This window comes from Cupressus sempervirens, chromosome 8, assembly GCF_028749045.1.
Source record: "Cupressus sempervirens isolate cs-2001-9-10 chromosome 8, ASM2874904v1, whole genome shotgun sequence".
Lineage (NCBI taxonomy): Eukaryota > Viridiplantae > Streptophyta > Pinopsida > Cupressales > Cupressaceae > Cupressus > Cupressus sempervirens.
Genome location: NC_143125.1, coordinates 360,636,694 through 360,664,181, shown reverse-complemented (window position 1 = coordinate 360,664,181; position 27,488 = coordinate 360,636,694). Strand labels below are relative to the sequence as shown.

At 34.2% G+C, this 27,488-nt stretch overlaps 3 protein-coding genes across 4 annotated transcripts in view; all 3 read right to left on the bottom strand.

The window, feature by feature from the left end:
• LOC149542821 (Nuclear transport factor 2 (NTF2) family protein) overlaps positions 1 to 27,488 on the bottom strand; it is a 252,809-nt gene that overhangs the window by 12,075 nt on the left and 213,246 nt on the right. The gene's annotated exons all lie outside the window — the stretch shown is intronic.
• On the bottom strand, positions 13,040 to 14,709 carry LOC149542825 (uncharacterized). The gene is made up of 3 exons (XM_089797713.1): positions 14,479 to 14,709; positions 13,930 to 14,335; positions 13,040 to 13,795 (listed from the first exon to the last, which is right to left on the bottom strand). Exons 1-3 carry the CDS (start codon positions 14,707 to 14,709, stop codon positions 13,215 to 13,217), a joined length of 1,218 nt encoding a protein of 405 aa, XP_089653839.1. The 3' UTR covers positions 13,040 to 13,214.
• On the bottom strand, positions 14,758 to 16,992 carry LOC149542824 (uncharacterized). Of its 2 annotated transcripts, XM_089797714.1 has the most exons (5): positions 16,538 to 16,992; positions 15,661 to 16,352; positions 15,289 to 15,521; positions 15,021 to 15,173; positions 14,758 to 14,879 (listed from the first exon to the last, which is right to left on the bottom strand). In XM_089797714.1, exons 2-5 carry the CDS (start codon positions 16,077 to 16,079, stop codon positions 14,782 to 14,784), a joined length of 903 nt encoding a protein of 300 aa, XP_089653840.1. In that variant the 5' UTR covers positions 16,080 to 16,352; positions 16,538 to 16,992; the 3' UTR covers positions 14,758 to 14,781. The 2 variants fall into 2 exon arrangements, with proteins under 2 accessions (XP_089653840.1, XP_089653841.1); XM_089797715.1 differs by lacking the exon at positions 16,538 to 16,992 and having other exon boundaries at positions 15,661 to 16,374.

Here is a 27,488-nt window from a genome sequence, read left to right as displayed (position 1 = left end):
TTCTGCACATTCTATAAAAGGAATTGGGACCTACACCATCAAATTGAAATCTGGAAATTCTATTCAACATTCTGGAGTTCTTTATGTACCAGGTACTAAAAGGAATTTAATATTTATATTTGCACTTGAAGATGATGGTTATAGAATTGCATTCATGGAAGGTAAGGTACTAGCATGGCCTAAGAATCCAACTATAAAAAAAGCTCTAACAATAGGAGTACGACAAGGACTATTATATGGGTTTTGCACTAAGACAAATCTTGCACTTGTTCATGAGACTTCAGATTCAAATGAAATATGGCATAGAAGATTAGGTCATATTAACTTTCATGCTCTAACATCTATGGAGAAGTTGGTAACTAGAATGCCCAAATTAAGTCATTCACAATGAATCTTGCAAAGGTTGTGCAATAGGGAAACACTAAAAAGTCATTTCCTCGTAGTTTGAGCAAAACTAAAAATGTGTTAGAACTAGTGCTCTTTGACCTATGTGGACCCATGTCTACACCATCCATAGGAGGGTTCTTGTACTATGTGATATTTGTTGATGATTTTTCAAGGAAGAGATGGATATACTTCCTTAAGTGCAAAGAATCTGAAGAGATTCTTTCTAAACTCAAAGAATTCAAAACTATCACTGAAAACTCCTCAGAAAAGAAAATTAAAGTTCTAAAAACAAATAATGGGAAAGAATACACTTCTGAAATATTTAAAGAATTCTACAAACTTGCTGGGATTAAAAGGGAGTTCACAATTCCCTACAATCCTCAACAAAATGGAGTTGTTGAAAGGAAAAATAGAACAATTGTAGAAGCTACTAGGGCTATGATATATGATCAGAACTAGGGCATGTCATTTTGGGCTGAAGCATCTAATACAATAGTCTATATTCAGAATAGATGTCCTCACTCACATTTGGACAACAAAACTTGTAAAGAAGCATTTTCAGGAATGAAACCTGACATTAGTCATTAAAGGATATTTAGATGTCATGTGTATGTTCATGTACCCAAGGAGAAAAGGACAAAGTTAGAACCTACTAGAAGAAAATGAATTCTTATTCATTTTAGTGAAACACTAAAAGGGTACAGAATCTACATACCAGGACAAAAACAAATAGAAGTCAACAAAGATGTCATCTTTGAAGAAGATATTGCTTTCAAAAGAGCCAAAACTTCAGATGAACTAGATACAGATGACTTATCCTGTTCCCTAGAAGAGGCTCCTGCTCCTGAGATTTAGAGGGAGTACCTTGAAGATACTTCAAACGAAACTAAGATCCTTCCTGAGACTCAAGAAGATAGTCTTGATAATAATTCCAAAAGGCCACTTTGGGCAAGGAATATGATAAAGGAAGGAGATGAATTTGCCGGACCTTCAGGGACTTTCAAAGAAAGAAAAAGACCTTGAAAATTAGCATACAATGCATTCATGTGTGAAAGTCCAAACTCTAAACCTTCTAATGCTTCAGAAGCACTTAAACATCAAGCTTGGAAAGATGTAATGGTGGAAGAATATCAGTCGATACTAAAAAATGATGTTTGGGATATAGTTCCTAGATCTAAAGGAAAATCTATTGTTTCTTCCAAATGGCTCTTCAAAGTTTAGTATGCTGCAGATGGTAGCATTGAAAAACATAAAACTCGTTTTGTGGCTAGAGGGTTTTCAACTTTTCTCAAAAGGAAGGAATTGATTTTGAAGAAACTTTTACACCAGTTACCAAGTATACCTCAGTTAGAGTTGTAATAGCCATTGCAGCAGCTAAAGGTTGGAAAAACCATCAAATGGATGTAAAAATTGCTTTCCTAAATGGAATAATTGAGGAAGAAGCATACTTGGAACAACCAAAAGGATTTTTGACTCGTGATGTTGTCTCTTATGTGTGTAAATTAAAAAGGGGCTCTATGTGGACTCAAACAAGCTCCTCGAGCCTGGTATAAAGTTATCTCTGAATCCGGTATTTCATGATAGATCCAAGCATATAGAAATTCCTTACCACTACGTAAGAGACATGGTGGAAAGAAGAGCTATTCAGATGGAATATATTAATACAGGTGATCAAACAACTAACATTCTCACCAAGGCTCTTTCTAAAGTGAAGGTTGATCATTTCAGAAAGAAACTTGGTATGGTTGAAATGTAAGTTTATGAGATTGAGTCTCAGCTTTGTAAATTTGTATTATTTTAATGAAGATGTTTAAAGTGTAAATTCTTTTGTCATATGTGCAACTCTATGACTTATGGGCCTACCCTATGTACATTATCAAAAAGTGACAATCTTTTATAATGAAATGTTGATTCTAATACTATAAGGTGACGACTTTATAATTATTAGATTACTATCATAATGAATATCATGTGACTTGATATTCTCGAACAAATCATGATAGTTAAAAGAGCATGTTGATAGATATCATGTGACGTGAAATTTGTTGAAGATCAATATGTTCAAACTCATGGTGGATATTATGTGACATAATATATATGGATATACCATGATCTCTTATGGTAGATATCATGAGACTTGATATCTATGTACACACCATAACTAGAAAGAATATCATGAGACTTGATTTTCTTAAATACATCTAGATGATATCACTTTTAAAATAAGGAGAACTTATATGCATGCTTTGTCTCCCCTAGCTAAGAGGGAGTGTTAAAGCATGTAGCTTCGGTCTGACAATAACTATGATCAGCATATATATCTATATGTATATATGTATACCAGTATGATGCACATACTATTATATATATATATATATAATGGCAGTATATAAAACTTTGCATAGTTGAAACCAATGATCATATATATATATAGTCTGAGATTTCATTTTAGACATGATCGAAACTTATTCTATTTCTTTTGATTTAAGATCACTATCGATCTATATTATATTGGGCTGCAGTTCATAATGATCGGTAATACATGAGTAAGACTTGTGTTAAGTCTATAACAAATCGGGCATGATTAACAAATACCGAACGATGGTGAATGTTCATGTCTCCATCCAGAGACATGCCCATTCACCCTCACACCCCTCTGTGTGATATGTATACTTGATCCGCCCAACATAACAAGGCATCAAAATCAATTAATACAAGCACATCAAAGGATCGATTTACATTTCAAGTTCATGAGCATTTTATTATATCTGTTATTTTTGTACTAACATATACAGATTCTGGAGCAAATTTATTCCTTGAGATCAGTGTTCATATCTGCAATCAAAAGTTGTGCATCAGTTAGCCTTGAATTTGAAATCTGGTAAGAAACTTTACAATATTGATATCTGTTTTAGAAAAAAAGCTATGTTTTATGAAAATAATGTCACTCTTTAAAAATGATGTTTTCAGCAACATACAAATTTTTCGTGGGAGAGAGAAAAATTGATTAAAATCAATTTTAAAAAAGGAAATATATATTTAGAATCTAGAAATAAAATCCTAGAAGACTAGTTTACTTCATCTTCAAATTTGTAACAATTTAGTGGCAATATGCATTCAAAATGGAAGATTTTTTCAAAATGTATAGTTCAATGTTAATTCAAAATAAAAAGTGTAACCCACTATTGTGGGTACATGCCATAACATTATAAAAAATTTACAAAATTGTTAATAAAAAATATAAACAGAGCCTAGGCATAACATTTCTCCTCACTTCAACTCATGCATATGATAGAATTCATTTTGAATCTCTGAATTCCCTTCCCTCCCAAATTCATGATGAACCTCCTTGCAGATAAAATTCATTTATAAAATAATAAATTATCTAATAAATTTTAAGATGATTAGTTAATCATAATTGAAAACCAAGACTCAAAAATTGAGACTCAAAATCGCCAAAAAACACGGCGAAAAAATCGGCACTTTTATCAAACACTTGAAAAAATATAATTTTTTAAAATATTCTCAAATTTGTAGAACATATATTGATTTGAATTTCTTTCATATATCAATCAAAGTTTTGACTTAAATACATTGGAAGAAATATTATATATATTTAATATATATAGGTTATCAAATATATAATATATCATATTATCATAATATAATATATATAACATGTAATATATATTACTATGATATATATATATATATATATAAATATATATATATGTATAATTAATTAATCAAATATAATGTTAATAAACTTTCGAATAGCCTTAGTGACTAAGAAAGGTCACAAACTAGGGAATAGAAGGTCAGGGCCTCAACCCTCACACTAGTACAAAGGAACAACACTCTCATCCAAAATGGAGAAAGGAAGGAGCAATTTCACCTTCAACGACGATGTAGACTGTATTGGCACCTAGCAAATCCACGTTTGAAAAGCAGCCAAACCTCTATCTCACAAAAATGTGGCCACTTCCATTTGACAAAAACACAACCAAACAATAATATATATGAGATGCAGCCAAACCACGAACAAATCTAAAAGCATTAACTTTTATTGAATTTTCAAAATGTTCATTTTGACCAATATATAGATGCAAAACTCGTGATATGGAGCAATCTTTTGGAATTTTTATCCCTATGATAAAAACAAGTAATTGCCAATGACTGTCTATTATTAAATCGTGGGGCTTTTTGGTAGGCAATATAGTACGATATATGGCAAAGTTTTCCAACCATGATTTTTATAATATATGCTTTATATCGTAGATATCGGATGCTATTGCTGATTGCTTGGGTCTGGATGTGGATATGGATGCGTCCAAAAGCGGATGAGGAGTTTGATATGTGGGGCAACTCACAAGGTGTTTGACAACTCCCTATGGATGCACATCCACATGGAGCTTCAACGCTCCGTGTGAGATAAATTAGACTATAAGTATCATTTAATATTAAATGACGTTGAATCAATAATGATTCAAGAGTACCAAAGCAATGTTACCTACTATTATGTCCAAACTACATGGCTTTCAACTTTAAGAAAAATAGGAAGTTATTTCAAGAAAGATCGTCTAAACCTTTGAATGAAAAACTATAACTAGTATGTGTTATTCAAGAACATGAGTGGTTTGACAGTGCGGTACCTACAAAGATAAAAGAAATTAGGGTCATGTAGAAATGATAGCCTGGTATTTGATAAAAATCCTAAATGAAAATTGATTTCATAGAATATATGATTGTAGAGATATGTAACAAATAAGATTTGAAAGTGCTAGAATATATTGACCTAGATCATCGTGTCCAACTCGTTCTAATTTTACATATAATTTTTCAAAGAAATGAGAAAGCTTTGTAGTAAAGTGTTTGACACTCCCTTATAGATCACAAACTTGATTAGAAACGCCATAAGACATTTTAACTTAATTGTATATACATACCTATATCAATATTGGCATACCAAATTTTGACCTCAATCCAATCTAAGGTTTAAAAATAAAAAAGAGTGGTTGGTATTAATTCTTTTAGTGTATTAAAAGCCTTTGAATAAAACTAAGCTTGCAATTTGTCAAAATTTCCAGTAGCTAAAGAAATGAAGGTTTGAAGGCGATTTCTTCAAGATTTAACATCTCTTACACCCACATGCAACATTTGGATTATTGGCATTTAATATTTATCTTGATCAATGATGAAGTGTTATTCTATCAAATGATTTATTTTTGTATATTTCTTGCATCTTTTCGTGTGTATATATATAAACGCATCCAAAACCTCACAAAAAAATCATGCATCCACGTACTAGATTCTCCTATCCACACTCGACTCGGTAACTTAACTTTATACATATAAAGTTTTATAGCCCTTTATTCAAAACAATATATAAATGCTTTAAGGGCAATGATTCCTAATAACATTATGTTGTAAAAAACAAAACAAAAATTACTCTAGGAACTTATTAGGAGAGAAGTATGATGAACAACCCTTATGTAACAACTTTATAAAAGAATGATGGATGGATAACAATCAATGACACCATAGTTGGGAGTTGATTCACCACATTCCAATGATACTTTGATAAAAATCTCTTCATCTAGTGGCAATCTCATGATACTCAAATCAAGACAATAACTCATTTTTCAATCATTCATCTTCCCATGATGCTCAGATTTATGGAGAAAAGGGAGACCACAAATCTAAATACATGTTGGATGGATAACTTTTGAGAGGTGGGGATACATAGGACTTAGAAAGCATGCTCAAGGTATCATTGAATCCAAATTGAGATCATTTGCATCCAATCACGGATATATTGTGTCAAACCTGCATAAACTGGGCATATTAATGTTACAAATGATTTAACCTCCAAACTAAATCTTTGGAATAGTGTATTTGTTTAAAGAAACCACATGGAAGAGATAAATGAGATGGAGTTCATTTGTGCAAAAAATTATTGAAGGCTTTCATGTTCTACAAGGAACTTCATACCTTTCATATAACATGCACTCTCACGAGTTGTTTGACTTTATAGAAATAGGTACTAATTTAAGAAGCATATGATATATTTGAGGCTACAACTTGCTATCCCTATTTTGACATGTATTAGATGTTCTATGGATGGACCACTATTTGTAGCTCCTAGGAAATCTCCTCAATTTAACCCCTTTGAAAAATTGGTTAACGAAGTTAGTGACCAAATTCAAAAAATAATTTTGCATATTCATGATTCATCTTGTTGTTGTCCTTCATTTTGTCATCACAAAATGGAGGCAACACTACAAAACTTTGCCTTTAAAGTTTCATATTTCTCTAAGATAACTCACTATATGATTGACAAAAATTGATCAATTAATCTTTCCCAATCCATATAGCGAGTCTTTTTACTAAAGGTTCTCGTCAACTCGTTTTCGTTGTTCAGTTTGATTTTGAGGCTTTCAAAGTCCTTTTTTGGATTTTAGGCTGTTTGTTTGGATTACTTTTGTCCTTTTATTTCCTTCAATCTCTTTATTTTGGTATGCCCTCATTTTGAGCTAGCTTGGGACTTAATTGGAGTTGTTAATCAAAAGTTATCAAGGTTCAAGTACATGTGTAATCAGGTTTTAGGATCCCGATTGTAAATTTTAAATATTAAAGCTTATATTTTGATGTTATGTTGCACTTTTTCAAATATATGACTTGAAATCACTTTATAATATGTTTTTAAGTTATATAGTTGCATACTTTTTGATCTTTCAAGTTATAACTTGAGTCATTTGAGTTATAAAGTGCACTTTTTTATCTAATTTGATGTTATGCTGCACTTTATTGTTTTAACATAAATCATTTAAGAGAAAAACCCAGTTTTTCAACCCATTTACACACGTCACATAAAATGTTGTGTAAATAAGTAATGGACCCCAGAAAGTGAGATTCACTCAAGTGAATCAATTAAACATGTACTAAATAGAAACAATAAATTGTGCAAGCCATTTACACGTCATTGCACCTCAAAAGTGCGATTTTGTATGTATTTCCTCACTCCAAGAGGAAGATTGCACAATTTTAAGTCAATTGCATATTGCATATAACATATCTTTGAATATGCAATGTGTATTTGCTTCTAGAAACCATGGTTTGACTTGCAAAAATACTTGTTTCTCATCAAAACAACCTGGCTGGGTGCTTTTGCATGTATTTTAAATATGTAAATGACCATGAAAACCCTGATTTGCCCAGTTACATGTAAAATGAAATATGTAATCTACTTGGAAAAGTGAGACCAACTCTAAGCTTGGGTTTTTATGCAAAAAGTAACATGCAAATGGGTTTGAAAAGTGCGATTTAGAAGGATAAGATGCAACATGTTAATGATCTCCAAAATTGTGATTTGCACTTTACATGCATTCCAACTTCCAAACCACGATCTGCACTTTGCAGCATTTTTAAAACATGTAGATGAGTCCAAATAGTGTGACTTGCAAGAATATGCAAATGTGTGAGTGTAATGTGTTTTGGAAAGTCCAATTTTCATCGAAGTAGTCATTTCCAATATCTAAATGGGCTGGAAAAGCCCAATTTTCACTAATCACATGCATTCCAACATGCAAACCATGACTAGCTTTTCCAATGCGTAAAGAGGATCAAGAAGCCCGATTTTAACCAAGAATATGCATAAAGAGTTCATTCTTTTGAATGTTTGAGTTTATGTGTTTACTTGTTACATATGCATCATATTTGAATATGCAATGCTCATTGCGAACCTCGATTTTGCTCAATGTTGAGTTTCATGCTCTTTCCTTGCATTTTGAAATATGTATTTGTTCATGTAAGCCCCGACTTTGGGTGTTCGAAGTAAAAACGTGATATGCATAAAGGTTGGAAAAGCCCAATTCATACTTAAATTCCCAGCTTCAACATGCAAAGCACCATAAAAAGTGTGATTTTCTTGAGCATTTGGAAATAGAAGCTTGTTGTGTTTGCATTTGCTTCTCTTTTAGCATATCTGCCTCCAAAAACTATGATCTGTGTTTGTGAAGGCATTTCCAACATGCAAACAAGTTGGAAAAGTGCAATTTGCACATTGAAGGAACAATTACATCATTTCCCATATGCATTTGCACATGAAAAGTGTAATGTAGGGCTAGAGTAAGAATTTTTCAAAGGCATTTGATCTACACATGCAAACACATTTCATTTCGCGATTTCGGAAGAGAGTTTCGTTCCAACTTCTTCTTGCTCCAACTTTTTCTCTTTGCTCTCAAAGTATAAGATTTGGGTTTTGTTTGCACTTCTTGATCATTTTTTCTTATTCGATGCATTCTTTTGCTCTTTGCTTTCCATTGGTTTAGTTGCAGCCCTAGATTTTTTATTTAAGTTCAAAACTCTCATTCTTGGTAATGCAAAAAAGTTCTTTCTCTCAAAAATGAAATTACTTGCAAAATTGAAGTGTTTGAAAGTCTCCATTTTGTGTTAAAGCAAGAGGTTTGTTGTTCTTTTCTTTTCTTTGTTTTGTAAATATGTTGGTTTATTTTTTGTTGTTTTTGGTGTTTTTAGAGAGCAAGTTTGTGAAGAAAATGCTGAAAGTTGTCTCAAAGAATGCAAGTTTCCGTTCACATTTCCAGCCTTCATTCTCATTCTGCCTCCAAATTTTTCGAACTCCATATTTCCAAAATATGTAATTGGACTTTTAAAACCCAATTATACATGTAACAAGTTAAAAATGATGAGTTTTGACCATATGTAAATGCATTTCTAAATCCCAACTTTGGACAAAACCTCATTTTTAAACATTAAGTTTCCTATCCACATGCTCCGAAGTTACATCTACTTGCATTCATATCCATTCAAGCCAAAATCCACATTTTTCCCTTATGCAATCTACCTAGGAAAACCCAATTTTGATAATTGTTTCCCAAAAAAGTTGTCCATATTTTTTCCAGCCTTTCTAAGTGTTCAAAAGGTATCTAAATCATATCTAGAACACTTATCCTCCATGGATCTGTCATCATTGGTCCGAATCTTGAAACCATCATGGATTCAATCCCATTGAAAGATGTTTTAACTCTTTGGAATTTTCATGTTACAGCAAACTCTTCAAGTCAAGATATATTTGAATTTCTTCATAGAATAGAGACATCTTGTCAAAAAGATATGCTTCGAATAAAAGGAACTATATTCATTTGGTCTCCACTTTCCCAATGGCCTCTCTAGAACCTGAGTTCATGCGGGAATGCACTGAGCATTTGTTTAAAAAAAAATTCATTTGATAATGCTAATGGGAAAGTTATAGTTTACATCCGAACATCATTGAGAAGGTTTTCAAATTACTAGAAACTCCAAAATGTGCAAATCTGACAAAGGAGGATTCACAACAATTTGGAATGAGAAAAAGCTTGGTTACATCAAGTTTCCAAATGGCAACTGGCAATTCATTAAAGAGAATCAAGAGGCTATCAAAAGATGCAATGCAACTATTATCAAAGTGAATGTGGTGGTGTGGAATACAGGAACTCCTAATCCCGCGATCATTTGCATCACCAAATTCAACACATTTGTTCTTAATCTACAAGATTGGTTCATTCATATTCAAGTTTTCAATCTTCAACATTTTCTTCATTTTGCCTAAGTGTACTTTCAACTTTGTAGTTCAGAAGGCATGTCGCGTGTAATCCATTTGCATACAACCTAATTACACATACCTTTAGTCATGCAATTGAATAAGTCTTCTTTCTTTGTGACTTAGTCAAAGTGGTTGAGTTTCTCCCACCTTTTTCTCCTTTTTTCTTAGTCCTTTGTCTATATAAAAGAGTGCCCTTCATTATAAAGAATCATCTTTTTACATGCAAAAAAGCTCTGCAAAATTTGTGCAAGCATAACTACGATTTATTGTACAAGTTTGAAAGAAAGGTGAATAGAAGAAACAAATTGTTTTGAAAGTGTGACTAGAAACAATTGTGGTAGTACAAATTGGAAGCTATGACTGCAATTAGTGTTGCTATATTTAGTTCATGTTAATATTGTTTGTATTTAGAGCAAAGTGAGTTAAAATATCAATTTGTTTAGAAGTTGTGTCTAGAAGCAATTGTGGTGATACAAATTGGAAGCTGTGACTGAAATTTGTATTGCTATCTTACACTCATGCATTATTATTATTAGAATTATGTTACTTTCATGTCTATGAACTAGAACCACTTATGGGCTTAGAATTTAGAAATTGTCTACTTATGGAAGTTTGTGTGCCCCAATAGTAGTGATTTACTTTCATAGTGTAGAAAAAATAGACATAGATCTAAGCTGGTAAGCTTTCAATCAGCTTGTAAGTTGATGCGAGTTTATCAATGTCATTGTTCCAATTTTAAGATAGAAGTGTAGTTAAGAGATCCATCTTGCCCATTACCCGCTTTGCGAGTAAGTAGATTCTTTCCTGAAAAGGGAGAAAAGAATATAAGTAACACCCCTTTTAGTATCTCTAAACTTCTTGCTTACCTTGAGTTGATCCAAGTAACAATAAGAACATGGAGCATTCCCTTCAAGGTAGGAGAGACTTTGTCTCACACATTGTGGCTGGAAGTCTTGTTTTGTCATAGAAGTTATGCAAACTGTCATTTGCAAAATATCCACCCAAGACTTGCTATGTTGCTTCAGATTATGAACAAAAAGAAGACCATACATCTAAAATAGGCTTTGGATGATGAATAATTCAAGAGGATGGCATGCATGGGAATTGGATAGAATGGTCAAGGCATCATAGAACCCATGTTGAGTTTTTCTAGAGTCAATCATAAATAAATTGACAAACTTGAATGAGTGTTGAGCTCCTTAGTCTTACAAATGACTTGAACTCCAAACTAAATCTTTGGATCAATGTTTTATGATGGCATCATATGCAAGAGATACATGATATGGGGTTTAGTTATGCAAAAACCTATTGAAGGCTCTCATGTTCTTGTTAAGTCCTAAAATTTGCACCCAACCAGATTCACTGAAAAGAACTGGAAAGTTAGATAACATTGAACCACTCATAAGCAGTGGCATTTTCCTATGAAACTGAGTGGATCTCCAAGTAATAGGCCAACTCCTTGTGATAATCACCTAAGCTCTTGTAAGTAAAATGAGCTGAACTTGATAGAAAAAGGGAGGAAGATACAGAAAATAAAACCTTAAAACTAGACCTAGCTAATAGGTGATACACCAAAAACTTATTGATACTAAAGATATGACCGCTAACAAACAATGAAACTTCCCTTATTGATCGACACTTCGATCCTATACCAGTTTGCATCGATATTTCATAATAAGGTCCTGACAATGAGAGTTAAGGAAAATGAAGACATTCACATAACAATCCCAAAACAAAAGACACAAATTATAACCTGCAAACAAAGTACAAACTACAGCTAGCTGATGACTGAGACAAAATGATAAGGAATCCTAAAATTCACTTTGCACTTCATCAATCAGATATTTTCACACAGAAACAAAAGGAAAAAAGGCTATATTTCAAGAAGCAAACTGTCACAAAATGATCAGCCCATATATTAAGTATCCCCAAAAATTGAATTACAAAGTATATAGAAAATGCATCAAGGACACAAGACTATCACAAAATTGTTTTCTGCATAATCAGAACTCCCCAAATAGTCATAGTCCAAAAAACTAAGTACAAAACCCTTGGGGTCGAATCCATAAAAGAAGCCTCCAAAAAAGGAGTCAATACTCATCAAAAATGACAACTCACTACCTCATAACCTCCACTATGTCATAATAACATCAATGACTCACTCAAAATTCCCCAAAAAATACTCTAACTGATCATAAAGACACTTATAATTGCCTAGTTAAAGTCTAGATTCGACCCCAAACCAGATTGCTAAAATAACTCCATCTGATTTATAATACTAAGTCTTCACCTAATATTTTTCCTCCTTTCCCTCTTTAGACACATGTCAAATTTATCTTAAATGCTAATAAAACAATGAGTCATATAGGAAGAATCAAGACATATTCTAAGGGTTTGCATATAAATAAAAATATAAAATAGTTTATAAAAACACTATTACATATTTGTATCTCACATATAATATGCAAACATAACATAACAAGTATTTAAAAACACCTAACCCATGACCCATTGCCATATAGAGAACACATAATATGGGAAATAAAATCCCCACCAAATGCATCGGATTTCAATTCTTATGAATTTTGACTTAGGGCAAAAAAATAATGATTTCAACTCCACATCTTCATTCATTTCACATTTTGTAAATGTGGAGAATTCAAGAGCATTAGGAAGATGTTGCTAAGGCTTGAAGAAGCTTTCCACTCCATTTACAATTGCCACATCTAGTTCATGCTCTGTTTGTGTTTTCTTGTCTATACAAGCCGTCATTGGAGCAAAGAAACGTGAATCGGAATCGGATCGGAATCGGCAAGGCTGAATCGAATCATGAATCGGCAATGAATCGGCAAATTTGAAAAAACCCTTTAAATTTAAAGATTTTAACAATTTAAAACTTATTTCATGCACCCTTTATTGAATATAACTTAAGCACACTATAACATCATCAAATAGAAGTTAAAACTTTACATAAACATGGAACATAAAATCCATCACATACGTAACTATGTTATCTAAAATGTAAATTGTAGGCTAGCTGAAGTAAATAGAAATCAAATGATCATAATGATTTAAATCATAGAATGTATGTAAGATGATCCATAAGACATCAAATCATAAATTTATGTAAGAATCTAAGATGAAGATCCATGAAAGTTTGAAAAATATGTCTATCAATGATTCAGTATCAATATCTGTAAACAAAATATAAAAACAAGGCTCCAGCTCAAGCCTCAGGCTCATAGTCATCATCATCCTCAACATCATCCTCAAGCTCGGCTACAGCCTCAGCCTCAGCCTCTGAGTATCCAGTCTGCCTAGTAGCAAGGTGTCTAATGTAGGTCCTAAAGGACTGTCGAGCCATATCTCCCGCATATAAGATGGGCTCACGAATGTCGCTAGGGCCTGTGTCTGTGCGTGCACGTGTGCGTCTACCAATGCTTGAAGAACGTGCTCTAGCTGCCTCAGCCTCTATATCCACTTGGTCAATCCACGCACGGTCTTCCTCAGTGAAGACTGGATCTACAACCTCTGTGAGCCACTCTGATTCTGGATCAATCTCCTCCAGAATGATCGGAGAGGAGTCAGTGCCCAAAATCTGTCTGATCCTAAGACGGAGGTTGTAATGAACGAAGACAAGATCATTCAACCTCTGCACTGTCAACCTGTTTCTCCTCTTCGAGTGGATGTGCTCGAACATGGACCAACTGCGCTCACATCCAGAAGCGCTGCTTGGCTGACTCAGAATACGAATGGCAATTTTTTGAAGTTTTGGGGTTGTGGCCCCAAACATTTGCCACCATCTATCTGAAATAAGGGAAAATAAAAATAATTAGTCTCATTTACAAATTACAAATTACAAGTTAACTCTAAAATTACATAATCAACTTTAAGTTTAGAATCTAGATTCATGAACATTGAATATATTATTTAATTTTTACCTGGCTGTATTGTTTCCCGAGCATCTATGGCTACCCTGCTAGAGAAAAGTGGCCCTTCTTTATTATTGAACTTATCAAGCTCAATAATTGCAGCACTGCTATCCTCATCAATACTCAACCTCTGGATCACTGTATATAATCCGGTGAGAACCTCCTCATCCGCCTTGAAGTCAGGACGGAAACGAAATGCCGAATTCAAAAAGTAAGCTGCTGCATGGATGGGTCTGTGGAGCTGATTCTGCCATCTCCTATCAATGATGTCCCAAATAGGGGCATACTTCTCCTGCACTCCTGCATACTGAGCTCTAATGGCCTCCTTGGCCCTATCCATGCCCTCATATATGTAGCCCATAGAGGGCTTCTCCCCATCAGCACTTCGTAGGAGAGATACAAGGGGCTCAGTGGCCTACATATAAAGTAAAACAAAAAATTTGAGTCAAAACTTAAACATAGAATAATTCAATAATATAACTTAAGGTAAAACTAAATCATTAAACAATTAGCATAGTAAACTGTAAAATATTAAATGTTAAATTACAATAAAATTACCTTAAGGATTTCTCTAGCAGGTTTCCAAAAATCATCATCATCAAATATGCAATCCACCACATCTATCCCTGCAGTGGTCGTAGCATAGGAAGATGAAATCCACTCCTGCCCAACAAACATGCTCCTCAAATCATCCCTTGATGTCAACAAGGACTGCAAGGTGATGAAATTTGAGGCAAACCTCGTGATCTCTGGACGAGCTAACTCTTTGTCTCCTGTGTACTTCCTCATTGTGCTAAGGACAAATGAATGATTATAAATAAACTTGCATATGTTTTTTGCCCTTTCCACACATGACTTGACCTACTCAAGTTTGCCAATTTCCTCCAACATGAGGTCAAGGCAGTGTGTTGCACAAGGGGACCAAAATATGGTGGGGTGCCTCTCCATCAAAAGTTTGCCTACAACAATTTTAAGATAATTAGAAATTCAAATTTCAAACATGTTAGAACTTAGGAAACTTAGAAATTCTAAGTTAGAATTAGAAAAAGTTCAAAATTCAAATAAATTTATTTTCAAAACTTAAAAAGTTAAAAGTTTACCTGCAGCAACATAACTTGCTGCATTATCCGTCACCACTTGCACCACATGTTGTTCCCCCACCTCTGCTATAACTTCCTCAATAACCTCACATAAGTATGTGGCGTTTTTTACATGAGCAGAAGCATCAATGGATTTGAGGAACATGGTATATCCTACAAGTAACAAAACAACGAATTATAATTACTATTAGCAATCAACAAATCAAAATTTGAAATAGTCAATCACGATTCAAAATTATGTATGTAGGAAAGTAGAATGATCAATCACCTCCACAGGATACAAGAAAATTGAGGAGTGTTCTTCCCCTCCTATCTGTCCAACCATCAGTCATGATGGTGCAACCCTTTTCGATCCACTCCTTTCGGTTATCCTCAAGCTCATGCCTCATATCCTCAACCATTTCCTCCAGGAGGTATCCACTCAACTCAGCCTCAGTTGGGGCTTTAAACCCCGGACCACAAATGGTAACTGCATCTATCATGTTCTGCCAATAAGGAGTCCTGTCACAAATAGATAATGATATTGATTAGAAATTTAGATGTCAAAAACTAAAATCATAAAACAAGTAGATATAATTAAAGTTTTACTTTTACTTTTAACTTTAACTTTGAAGATAACAAAGAAAAAAGAATTAATTACCTGGCTGCAATAAATGGAATGTTGCAAAAGTACCAAAATTTGCAAATCTCTTTTCTGGCAGCATCATGAATCTCCTTGTTCAAACCCATGCCCTCAAGCGTGGGTTGGGAGCCAAGAGTAGTGCGGGGCACAAAGTAACTATCCATTCTTTTTTTTCGCACTCTAGGCCGCAATAGGTTGGTGTTGGACTCTGTCTCAGTATGAGACCGACTACCACTAACACTCACATGAGCACTAGCACTAGGATGAAAAGGAGGCCTAGAAGAACCCTCTCCAACACAACCTACGGATGCGGAAGCTGATGCAGATGCACTTGCAGATGTAGATGCGGAAGCTGATGCAGATGCACTTGCAGATGTAGATGCGGTTGCGGATGTGGGAGCACGGGAGCCAATACCTCTTAACCCTTCAAGTTGCATTTTCTTAGTCAACTTTGTCTTGTTCAATTTTTTCTAATGCCACTAAACAAGAGCGTTTTGCCTCAGCGCTTTGATGAGTGCAAACTGTGACATCATGGCCAGGTATGCCAGCAATGTGGTATTTCAATCTATAGATACCTCCCGAATTTATTTTTTCTTTGCAAAATATACATTTTGTTTGATATTTGGTTCTCCCAGGAAACTCTTCATTATATTTCCAGCATTCATCTTTTTTACCCATTGTGGAAATTGGAAAATGAAAGCAAAGGGCTGCTGCAATAAAAAAATTCATGTAAAAAATCAAAGTTTGCAACTAATAAACAAAAACTACAAAACAAAAAACCCTAGTTTGCAATTTAGTAAAAATAAAAAACATTCAAGATTTGCAAATGAAAACTAAAAAAATTTAACAAAAAATGCATACTACACTAACATGCAAAAAAAAAACCAACACTTACCTCTTGCAAATGAGTTGAGGAGTGTTGATATTGACTCCTTAATGCTCCCAATGCAATTTATGGCCTCCCCAGATGGACTTCTGATCTCTTTGGTGCTCTTCCTTCTTGCCGGTTGGAAACCTATGGATTCTCTTTTCTCTTCTTCTCTCACTCTTCCTCTCTTCTACTCATACTAAGCAAATAGAAGGCTCTTTAGGGTTATAACAAAGAGAAAAGTCAACTTAGAAAGCAAATAAAACATGTGTTTTTTTTTTAAAATTGAACTTTCTATCCTTGCTGCCGCGGCCGATTTCTGGAGATTCACGATGGCGATTTTGGCGATTTTTGCCATGAATCGCCGATTTTGGCGATTCAGGTGATTCACAAGAAAAAATCGCCACCAGCGATTTCCGATTCCAAAAAAATCGTGAGCCATGAATCTTATCGCGATTTCGGCGATTTCATGGCGATTTTTGGAACTATGGTTTAAAGAAATAAAATTCCTCAAAAAACCCACAATATGTGAGATCCAATAGGTTCCTTCTATCATATTCTCCAAGTCTGACCATGGTCAGATTTAATAAACATGTGAAACTCAAAAGTTCCTTAAGCCACTACATATTCCATAGCTGAAGATATTCTAGTCTATCAAATGAGTCTAATCATTTTGGGAACCGAAGCTGCTAGTGATGATCAGAATAATTCTAGTTTCTTTAAAGCATTCAGTATATCTAAGTATGGATAATCTCTCATTTCATCACATTCCCATAATATAATTTTAGATAGATTCACACCATTTGGCTGCAACTATTGAGGATATACTTTGAAGCTCAACACATTATGTAAATAATAATATTGTAATGTGCTCTTTTAGGAAATTTATTTTCTTGACATCTATGATATAACATGATACTTGTCATGGCACCAAATGTTTATTTCTAATAGCATGGACATCACATTGTCATATCAAAGTACCATATCTCCTGGTCACTATGACCAATAGTCTTCATTTTCCAAACTTAAGATAATCTATCTACCTCATTAATAATGAATGAATCTAATGCTACAACATGACTCTTGAGTTCCAAAAAGGGTGATGCTTCATAGAATGAATGTCTCAACAGTCACGTGATGCCTTTCCAGATGTAAAGCGGTCTCTCTAATGCCCAAAAGTTATGCAATGATGAGAGAGTTTGTTTACCAAACAGGCACGCATGAAAGGTCTCTTCCGTTCCTAGCATCCATGCACACACATAGCCTTTCTTTTTCCAATCCTGAAAACTCTTCATTCATGCGAACATACAAGGTATCCATAAAATGATGAACTAAGATATAATTTTATAATTTAATCCATACAATAATGCTAGATTCTTTGAAGACGATCATTCCCAGTAGCTGTCTTTTACATGCTGTATATATATATATATATATATATATATATATATATATATATATATATGAATTTCTTATCGATAGAAGGAAATTTTGGTTTTCATTCCTAGTAAACTTGCAGTTTGGCTATATCAAATGCCCCATGTACATAACTCCTTAGTATTGCTTACTCAATGGTGTATAGCAGGGACAATGCTAGAGTGAGATTGTAGATTTATATGCGATACTCTTCTTGACACCAATGTTAGGTTTGGCTCTCTGCACAATCAGTGATATTGGTCCTTGAATACTTATATGTGATAAGTAATCCAATAGTTGATTATTATGGGACTCAAGACATATGAAAGTGACCGATCTTGTGCTCAATCCTATTCACAAAATGAAGGTGCAACATATATCTGATGATGTTATGACTCACAGTATTTGCAATAACTTGAACTCAAAATATGTTGGGTAATAGATCTGTTGGAAGTGTAATGGTTTAATAACTCTCTTATAGATCAACCATCCATTGTATTGATGAGTGGATGGTCACTATGAACTAGAGTTTTCAATGATTAACTATTGTTGTATGATTAGCTAGGTTGCGCACGAGGTCACCACATTTATATTTACACAAAGCAGCAGTGGAAAAATGCACATACCACTTTCTATGGAGGTTATGATATGCCTGATATATGCTCAGAAAGGTGGAGGCCATTCACAGAAAAACTAAAACATTCCCTCCATCATTACAAGCTTGCCTTCATCACTTTCTATGTTCTATCTATGCCCCATTTATTCTCTTTGGCGCTTCCACCTGAATTTGCAATTTGGCTTCCTCTTTGCAAAAAATGTGCCATGGTCTACTTACAGATTATAAGAAAAGCCTTGCACCATTTTGGCATAGTTTGCAGGTCAGCCAATTATTGAACACGTCTTCCATTCTTACTTTCAAAATGCTTCATTTTGTAAGGATACTCATTGTCTGTCATATATAAATCGCGCAAAATTTAAAAACTTATTTATCATTGCCAGCCTATTAGCATGGGACTCCAATGACCTCTATGAGGATGTTTCAATAGATTTAATGGGAGAGTCATTATCATTTCCATCAAATTTTGAACACTAAGATTGGTATGACAGTAGCAACTTAGAATAGCATCGAATGGTATCTTTGTTCTATTTCTTCACAGTTCTCTTCTAATATCCATAATCTCTAATGAACGTTGAATCCATCTGTCATATCCATACTTCATAAATGACTCCTTTTCACATTTGCAGTTTGGATTTGATACCATATTGAGTAACATGGATCTTTTCTACAAATGTACTAACATGGCCATTGTAATTTATGTGTTCCAAATGCAGTTTTGGATCTCATATAAATATGAGAGGAAACATGTCTCTATGGTGTAATCATCACTTAATAATATTATATTAACATCAATAATAATATGTATAACAATATATATATATATATATATTATTCAACATGGATAAGTATATATGCGAAACGGTGATTTACCAATTACAATAATGTTTATCAAATCAAATCAATCTGACAGAAGCTACAATTTTAACACTCCCTCTTAGCTAGGGAGGATTTGTAGAACACATTATGCTCTCAAGTATATGAAGAGACATAATCTCAGTATGATATTCAATTCACTATAAGGTAAAATTTCTCAACAATTAGTCCGCTAATGATGTACCAGATTACGAGAAATCTAAATGACACTTTGATTATCACAAAAGTGTTAGAATATATAGTCCACCAATATAACTAAGAGGCAGAGGGGGTGAATCAGTTATCCAACTATTATTATAAATATCAACCTTAAACAAACTTAACCATATGAGAAATATAATTAGAAACCACAACAAGATACTCATGCACAACAATGTAACATCCACTTTTCCTGAGTCTTAATTAACAACTAACATATCCAAGAATTACAGTTATTACTTCATTTTCATAGGAAGACAATTAAATCAGTTACGTTCACATGAATGAGATTTAACAGTTACAATTACTTGAACGGAAAACTCATAACTAACATCTAAAAATGCCATCAATAAATTTACTATGGAAATTAAAATCTACATATCATGGAATTCAAAACCGAAATCAATCTAGGGTTGCTTCTGCAAACACCCAAGTTAGTCCACAAATACCACTATATCAAAATCAAATGACAATTACTATCAAATACCACTATATCAATTAGGGCATCACATACCGTTGTATCAATTAGGGCATCAATTACCATTGGATCGTTTGGGGCATCAAATACCATTGTATCGTTTAGGGCATCAGATACCACTATATCATTCATTTCCTTCTAATTGCTTAACTATGGCAATAACATAAGATTAAATGATATGCTCATAATCATTACTCTTATAAATGAAAGACTGAAATAACAATCCATTAGATAAATCTATCTCTCTCAAATAAATATATTCCATGCTCAGTAGAAGATCAACCAATCTACCCAGTTGTCAATCATATTGACGATAAGAGTTGCTTTCATTTAAAGAAATAATTGTAACGATGATACAACTCAATAATCTTACCTTCTACTTGAATATACATCAAAAAGTAAAAATACTTGTTTCTGACAAACGTTTGAATGCATAGCTTATCTTTATCTGATGCATGTCCGACATTTTGTGGAGAGGGAAAACATTGTCAGGGGCTTAACCGCCCAACCTCGAACCATAATTTATCCCCACACAATCTCTAACGAGAAAGGCCCTACCTACCCGTAATAGACATGGAACATCTTGTCATCCACTAAGCATTCCAGTATCTAATCACACCACTCAACTTGATAGTAAGAGAATACAATAAACATGATCATGCATGAGCTATTAAATAATATTATTCCAGATTTAATGTTTCATAACTGACTTTTATTTCTATGTCATTGTACACTCCATGTCACCTTTTCACCTTTTCCATGGCTATAGAGCTAGTGAATCATAGGTGCTCGGATCTTAGAGCAATCGGCTCTATCTGTTGATTCTCAACTAATTCATGCATATTATATATATATATATATATATATATATATATATATTCCAGCTTATCACAATCTGTGATTTGAAAAAGATATTCTTAAAAATTGCAAAAATTATTGTTTAATTCTAATCTCCATTGACATAATGATTTAGGGATTCATATTTTGGTTACTTGGCTCTCACTTACCATGAACAAATCTAAATTAAGAGAATCAAATCTATAATATCAAACAAGATATCATCATGATAAATACTGTAGCTTACTGCTATGAAATTTGATGTTATTGCACCATTTGTTCAAGAAAAATAGATTGGAAACATTGGATTCGGGTGTTCCACATAACCTGGATAATTTAGAGATGATGTCTTGTTGATCACTCAGCTACTTGCCACACCTTTACTTACAAATAACTAACACAACTCCAACATAAAAATACTTCACGATTTCTGGCAGAATATCTGAATGGGCATGGAATCATCGAAAGGATTTATTGAAAGGTATAGACTAGTATTGGCAGGGATATCGACACTAAGAAGAAGGAAATTAGGTGTTGTGGAAGGTGGAAGTGATCACTAAAAATCGTAAGCACGAACAAGGTAGTATGTGCTTGGCTGGCCGCTATGATTCAACCTCCGTTCTTCAGGCGCCAATATCCAAAGTCTATATGAATCACGTATTCTGAAATCAAGATTATTAAATAAAACTTGGGTTGCTATGGAGGCAGTGATTTGCTAATTGAAGTTTACAGGTTATCTATATGCAAGAAAGTCGGAAATGAGAGAAATAGAGTCGAAATCTTGTGAAAGGCTATTGGGTGCTTGAAAAGGATACCTCCGCCTCTCCCTCTTGACTTCTTATAAAAAGAATAACGTGACTCCTTGGCTTCCATAACATAAAGGATATATTGGCTCTTGGACGCCAATTAAAAATGCCAAGTGTTAAATCGGTTTCCAAACAAGAAAAAGAATAAAAAGATGGAAGAGGATTGAAGGTTATAATTCGAAAATTCTTATGATTTATATTTATATAGTGCATGTAAATATATTGGTGAGGTGGCATCATTTTGTTATAAAAAAATAATATGATGGTGTCACGTCATTTTTATATCTATGTGTACATACATAAGTATAAATTAAAATTATATTGAGAAAGATCAATTAAACCTTAAAGGTACGTATTATATTTTAATTTATTTATTTTATGTTTTAAATTGTTTATTTAATAGCTCATGTGGTTCGATCGATTGTATCCTGATATTCAAGTCACTAGGTCCTCAACCAATTTGCCTAATGATGGTGATGCTTCTGCACCTAATTCTTTTTTGACAATGCTTACACCCCTTCGACGTGCTTCCTACAAGGAAATTCTCCGCAATTAAATCGTATTACCAAAACAAGTTATTTAATCATAAATAATCATAACGGCTAACCGCTTTTTCAATTCTATGAATTCATGATAAATAATCAACTAGCATATTATTTTCACATGAAATTATAACGACTACCCATCTTACCATTTCGCAAGATTATAACAAATTTAACTGTCAACTAACTTCATGTAAACCTCAATGGCTATATTTTATATTAGGTCAAAAATTGGAATGTAACAAATAACACCAGATATTTTAACTAGGGAAACTCTTGATCAGAGGGAAAACTCTGGTGGGGGTGGTACCCACAAGATGAGGTACTAATATAATTATTCCTTGTTAGAGGATGGACCCTGTTAGGAGTCAATAACAACATTCAGTACATATCAATCCCTATTAGGAGACTTTGAAACCCTGTTAGGAGTTGTGGAAGACAACTAGACCCACTGCCCAAACAGCTTCAAGGGCAAGACAAATGAACCCATTGTCCAAATGATCGTTGTATTATTCCTTAAAGAATAGTAGAAATGAATTGCACTTCCTTCCTCTGTCCTGCCAACCAAACCTCTGCTCCTTCTGCTCTTGTAATTAGATCACAAAATTCGCATCCAATAATCCCTTGGATCACTTACTCGCATTCAGTAAACACTTTGCTCCTTTTCATCCTTCACACTTCATACAACAAACACAACACATTACAAACAAGGAAAACATTTTTTTTTTTTTATACCATATCTTCAAAATAATTCCTTCAGTCAGTCTTGAGGCTTTCCCAATTAATTATTATAAGATAATTAATTAATTACAATTACAATAGCACTGTCGGCTCACAGTATATAACAATATAACGAGACTCGACGAGTCTGACAAGGACTCTGCGAGTTCGAGCTAGTCACCCTTTCCGAGCCAATTTGCCTCTAGACTCAGATTCAGCCGGATCCTGGCAAAGTCCATTCAGACTCGCTAAGTCCAAGGAGTAGCCGGACTCGCTGAGTCCCGAGCCCATGACTCTCATCGGCGGCCAACGCATAAAAAGTGGAAAAAATTAAAAAATCATTCATTTAAGTTGTTTTTTTTTGTTGTTATAACATCTACTTGACCTAAAAAGGTCATTCCACCATTTGCTTATGCTTGTGATAGAGAGGAAAGAGTTAGAGAAGAATATTGGGGTTTTGATAGAGAAATCAGCAAATCGGTTGGCTCTCCTGTATTGATTGTTGATGGTTTGTGCAACTTTGTAGCTTGCACTTAAGCATTGAGAGGAGCTTAAGGAAGCATTTGGAGGAGGAAGCATTTGGAGGAGGCTTCTACAAGTAAAAACTTACTTGCATTTCCATTGTTTGAGTTTGTGCAAATTTGAAGAGGTAAGCAACAAGTTGCATTTCTTTGTGTTGTTTTGTAATATGTTTTACATTCATATTTTTTACTTCCCATTTTGTTTACATTTGTTTACTCTTACTTCTACTATCTACTATTTAGAATCTAGATTTATTCTAATTTATCTTGATGACAAAGTAAGAAGGCCCTAAATTTAAAAAATCTAATTTGATGCTAACTTTTTTCTATTTATAATAGATTCATATTGAAGCAGCAAACACATTGACATAATGCCTCAAGGTGAGCCTTCTGGAAGTGGAACTAGGCCTGCATTTAACCCTGATGCAGACCCAACTACAATAGCAAGGGATAGGACTTGGAAACATGCCATCCCGGGGCACAAAAAGGGACTTGTTACATGTTGGCATTGCAGTGCAATATATAATGGGGGAGGAATAAATAGATTGAAGTATCACCTAGCACATATACCTAGACGTGATGCTAAAAAATGCAAAGATGTACCCCAAGATGTTATGCGAGACATGCAAACTCTTCTAAAGGAAAAAATGGAGAAAAAAGAATTGAAAAATAAGCAACAAGAAGAAATGGCACAACTAGCCCAACAGGGATCTTCTAGTTTTTGCTCTCTATTACCCCCTACTCCACCTACGGATGCCATTGCTTCTACGAGTGTGACCATTGGGCCTCACATTCGTAAGTAAAGATCGACACTTGATTCCATATTTGTTCCATGCACAACTCCAAGTGCACAATCATCGCTTGAGAGCATGGGTTCGAACAAGAATAAGCATGATTATGCAAAATTGGCACTTGGAGACTTCATCTACAACAACATTTCATTCAATGTAGCAAGGTACTTATTTATTTAAACTTTAATTTATGTTTTACTTCTCTTGCTTTCAAGTTTCAACTTTCAACTTTCAAGAGACAATAATATGCTTTTTTTTAAAAAAATTTGTATGTTGTTCTCAAATTTATTTATTTACACTATACTAATTTGTTTAACTTTAAAATTTTATTTGATTTGTTTTAGGTCCCCTTATTGGCAAATTGCAATCGATGTTGTTGCTGTTTGTGGTCCGGGGTTCAAAGCCCCTAGTGCTGATGAGCTAGGAGGCCCTATTTTGTACCAAAGGGTGGCTGATGTAGAAGGTGCAATCAAAGAGCAGAGTGAGGTGTTGAAGGCGAAGGGTTGCACCATCATGACTGATGGTTGGACTGATAGGAGTAGAACACTCCTCAACTTTCTTGTCTCCTCATCAAGTAATTGTACTTAGAGTCTTGGACATTGTTGGGTGGATATTTTGCAACCGACAATTTTGGGTAAAAATCTAGTCGCAAAATAGGATGACCAGCCATAGCATATGAAACAAAGTCTCTCTTACCTTAAAGGGAAGGCTCCCCCTTCTCACCGTTCCTTGGATCAACTCAAAGTAAGCAAGAAGTTGAGAGATTTGATAAAATGGGTGTTACCAATATCCTTTCTTCTTATCTTTCAAGAAAGAATCCACTTACTCGTGGAGCGAGTAAAGGGCAGAGTGAATCTCTAACTATATTTCTATCAAGAGTTGGAAACAGTGATACCGATAAACCTTCACTAACTCAAAGGCTAGCTAAAAATGTACCGGTTTGGTTCTAAGTCCGGTTGTATTTCTATATGGAAAAGCTTTACAATTAGGGCACAAAGACTCCTAAAAGTAAGAATAATCTAACTTGTGAATTAAGAAAGAAGTATAAGCTACAGACAAAGCTTCTAGCTATATATTTCCACAACCGCTCCCAATCAAAGCTTCGTCTCCGATTGCTTCTTAATTCACTATGCTCTTTTAATGAACACACAATAATAACATGAATCAAGACAATAGGCAGAAATTACAGTCAAAGCTTCTAATTTTCTCTATCACAATTGTTTCCAGTCAAAGCTTCAAATCCAATTGCTTCTTTTATTCACTTTTCTCCCAAATTCGTACTACACAATCAAAGTTATGCTTGCACAAATGTGGTAGAATTTTCTTGCATACAACAAAAGATGATTTTTACAATGAGGGGTCACTCCTTTATTTAGGCATAGGAGTTGAGAAAAAGATGGAGAAAAAAGTGGGAGCAACTCAACCAACTTTGACCTAGTCTAACTAAAAGAGAAAATATAAGGTTACATGCAACTGCACATGCAACTCGCATTACATCCTTTGCATATCCATGTAACTCGCATTACATATTATTACACATCTTCATGCAATGCATCCTCTCCAACTACAAACATGAAAGAAGAAGAAGACGAAAGAGAAGGAAACAATCCTAAAGGGCCTTGTACTTGATGATGCAATCTCAGATGATCATAGGATCGAAAGTTCTTGTACTTTGTACTGCTGCATTCATCTTGATAACCATGATGTTGTGTTTTTTGATAACCTCTGACTTTGATGAATTGTCCATTGTCATTTGAAAACTTGATGTAATGCAACTTTTCTTGCTCAAGTTGTCGTGAACTCTCCTTTGTAGATCAACACAAACTAGATTCTTTGACACTTTAAAAACCTTCTTGACGATGTCCGAATGTACACTCGGAACAACTTTCCATCAGCACCTTTACCTCTTCTTTTTTTCTTGACATAATGTGCTTGGCGATGCAATCTTAGATGATCATAGGATCGAAAGTTCTTGTACTTTGTACTGCTGCATTCATCTTGATAACCATGATGTTGTGTTTTTTGATAAAATCTGACTTTGATGAATTGTCCATTGTCATTTGAAAACTTGATGTAATGCAACTTTTCTCGCTCAAGTTGTCATGAACTCTCCTTTGTAGATCAACACAAACTAGATTTTTTGACACTTTAAAAACCTTCTTGATGATGTCCGAATGTACACTCGGAACAACTTTCCATCAGCACCTTTACCTCTTCTTTTTTTCTTGACATAATGTGCTTGGCACATGGGAATGCGTGCAAATGAAGATTGTTAATTTCCAAAATGTGACTTGGGCTTTCAAGATGTCATTGCACAGAAAAATGATTACATGTAAGTGCAACATGTAACAAGGGATGGAAGAATGAGATGAAATGCAAAGGTGGATGGAAGATGCACTTTACATGAAACTACGAATGGAGGATGAGGTGCAAAGTATGGAAAGATGCGGAAACATATATTTACTCATGTAAGCACAAATGCATATGAAGAGATGGAAATGGAAAATGGAGGTGAGATAATGAGTTTTATAGTGATTTTTGGTGAAAAGGAGAAATCAAAGTATATGGGAAGTGAAAATGACATCTTTTTGACTTTTCAAAATGTGACTTTTAATCAAAACCAGACCTTTTAGATGCAATTACACGTAAGATATTTTGTGTAATCGTTTCATGTGAATGGAGGCGAAAAGTGAGATGGGTGAAAATGGAGATGGAAAATGGGATTATATACATATGTGGATGGCGAATGGAATGGAAAACATGTAATTGCATTTTGTTGAGTGAGATAAAGTGTTGTGACATGAAATGGAATGTGGAATATGACAATGCTTTCGCATGTAATGAAGCAAAAATAAGTTCTTAGGAAAGAACTTGCAATTTCTCCAAGTGGAGAAAAGCAACAAGCAAGCACAAAACACAAAACACAAAAGAAACAATGTACCTTCGGAAAATAACTCAAACATGCCAAGATGCAATGCACTTCAAAGCTCAAATTTGAAATTGGTACTTGGGAAAGAACCAAAAACATGAAAATGAATAAAAACTTCATATTTAAAGGAAAAATGCACTTTCTATGGAAAAGATTTTCACAAATGGCAATCATCAAGTAGTTTCATGTATAAAATCAGCAAGATAAGCATGAGTTAAATAGCAAGGAGAAAGAAGTCCACTTACATA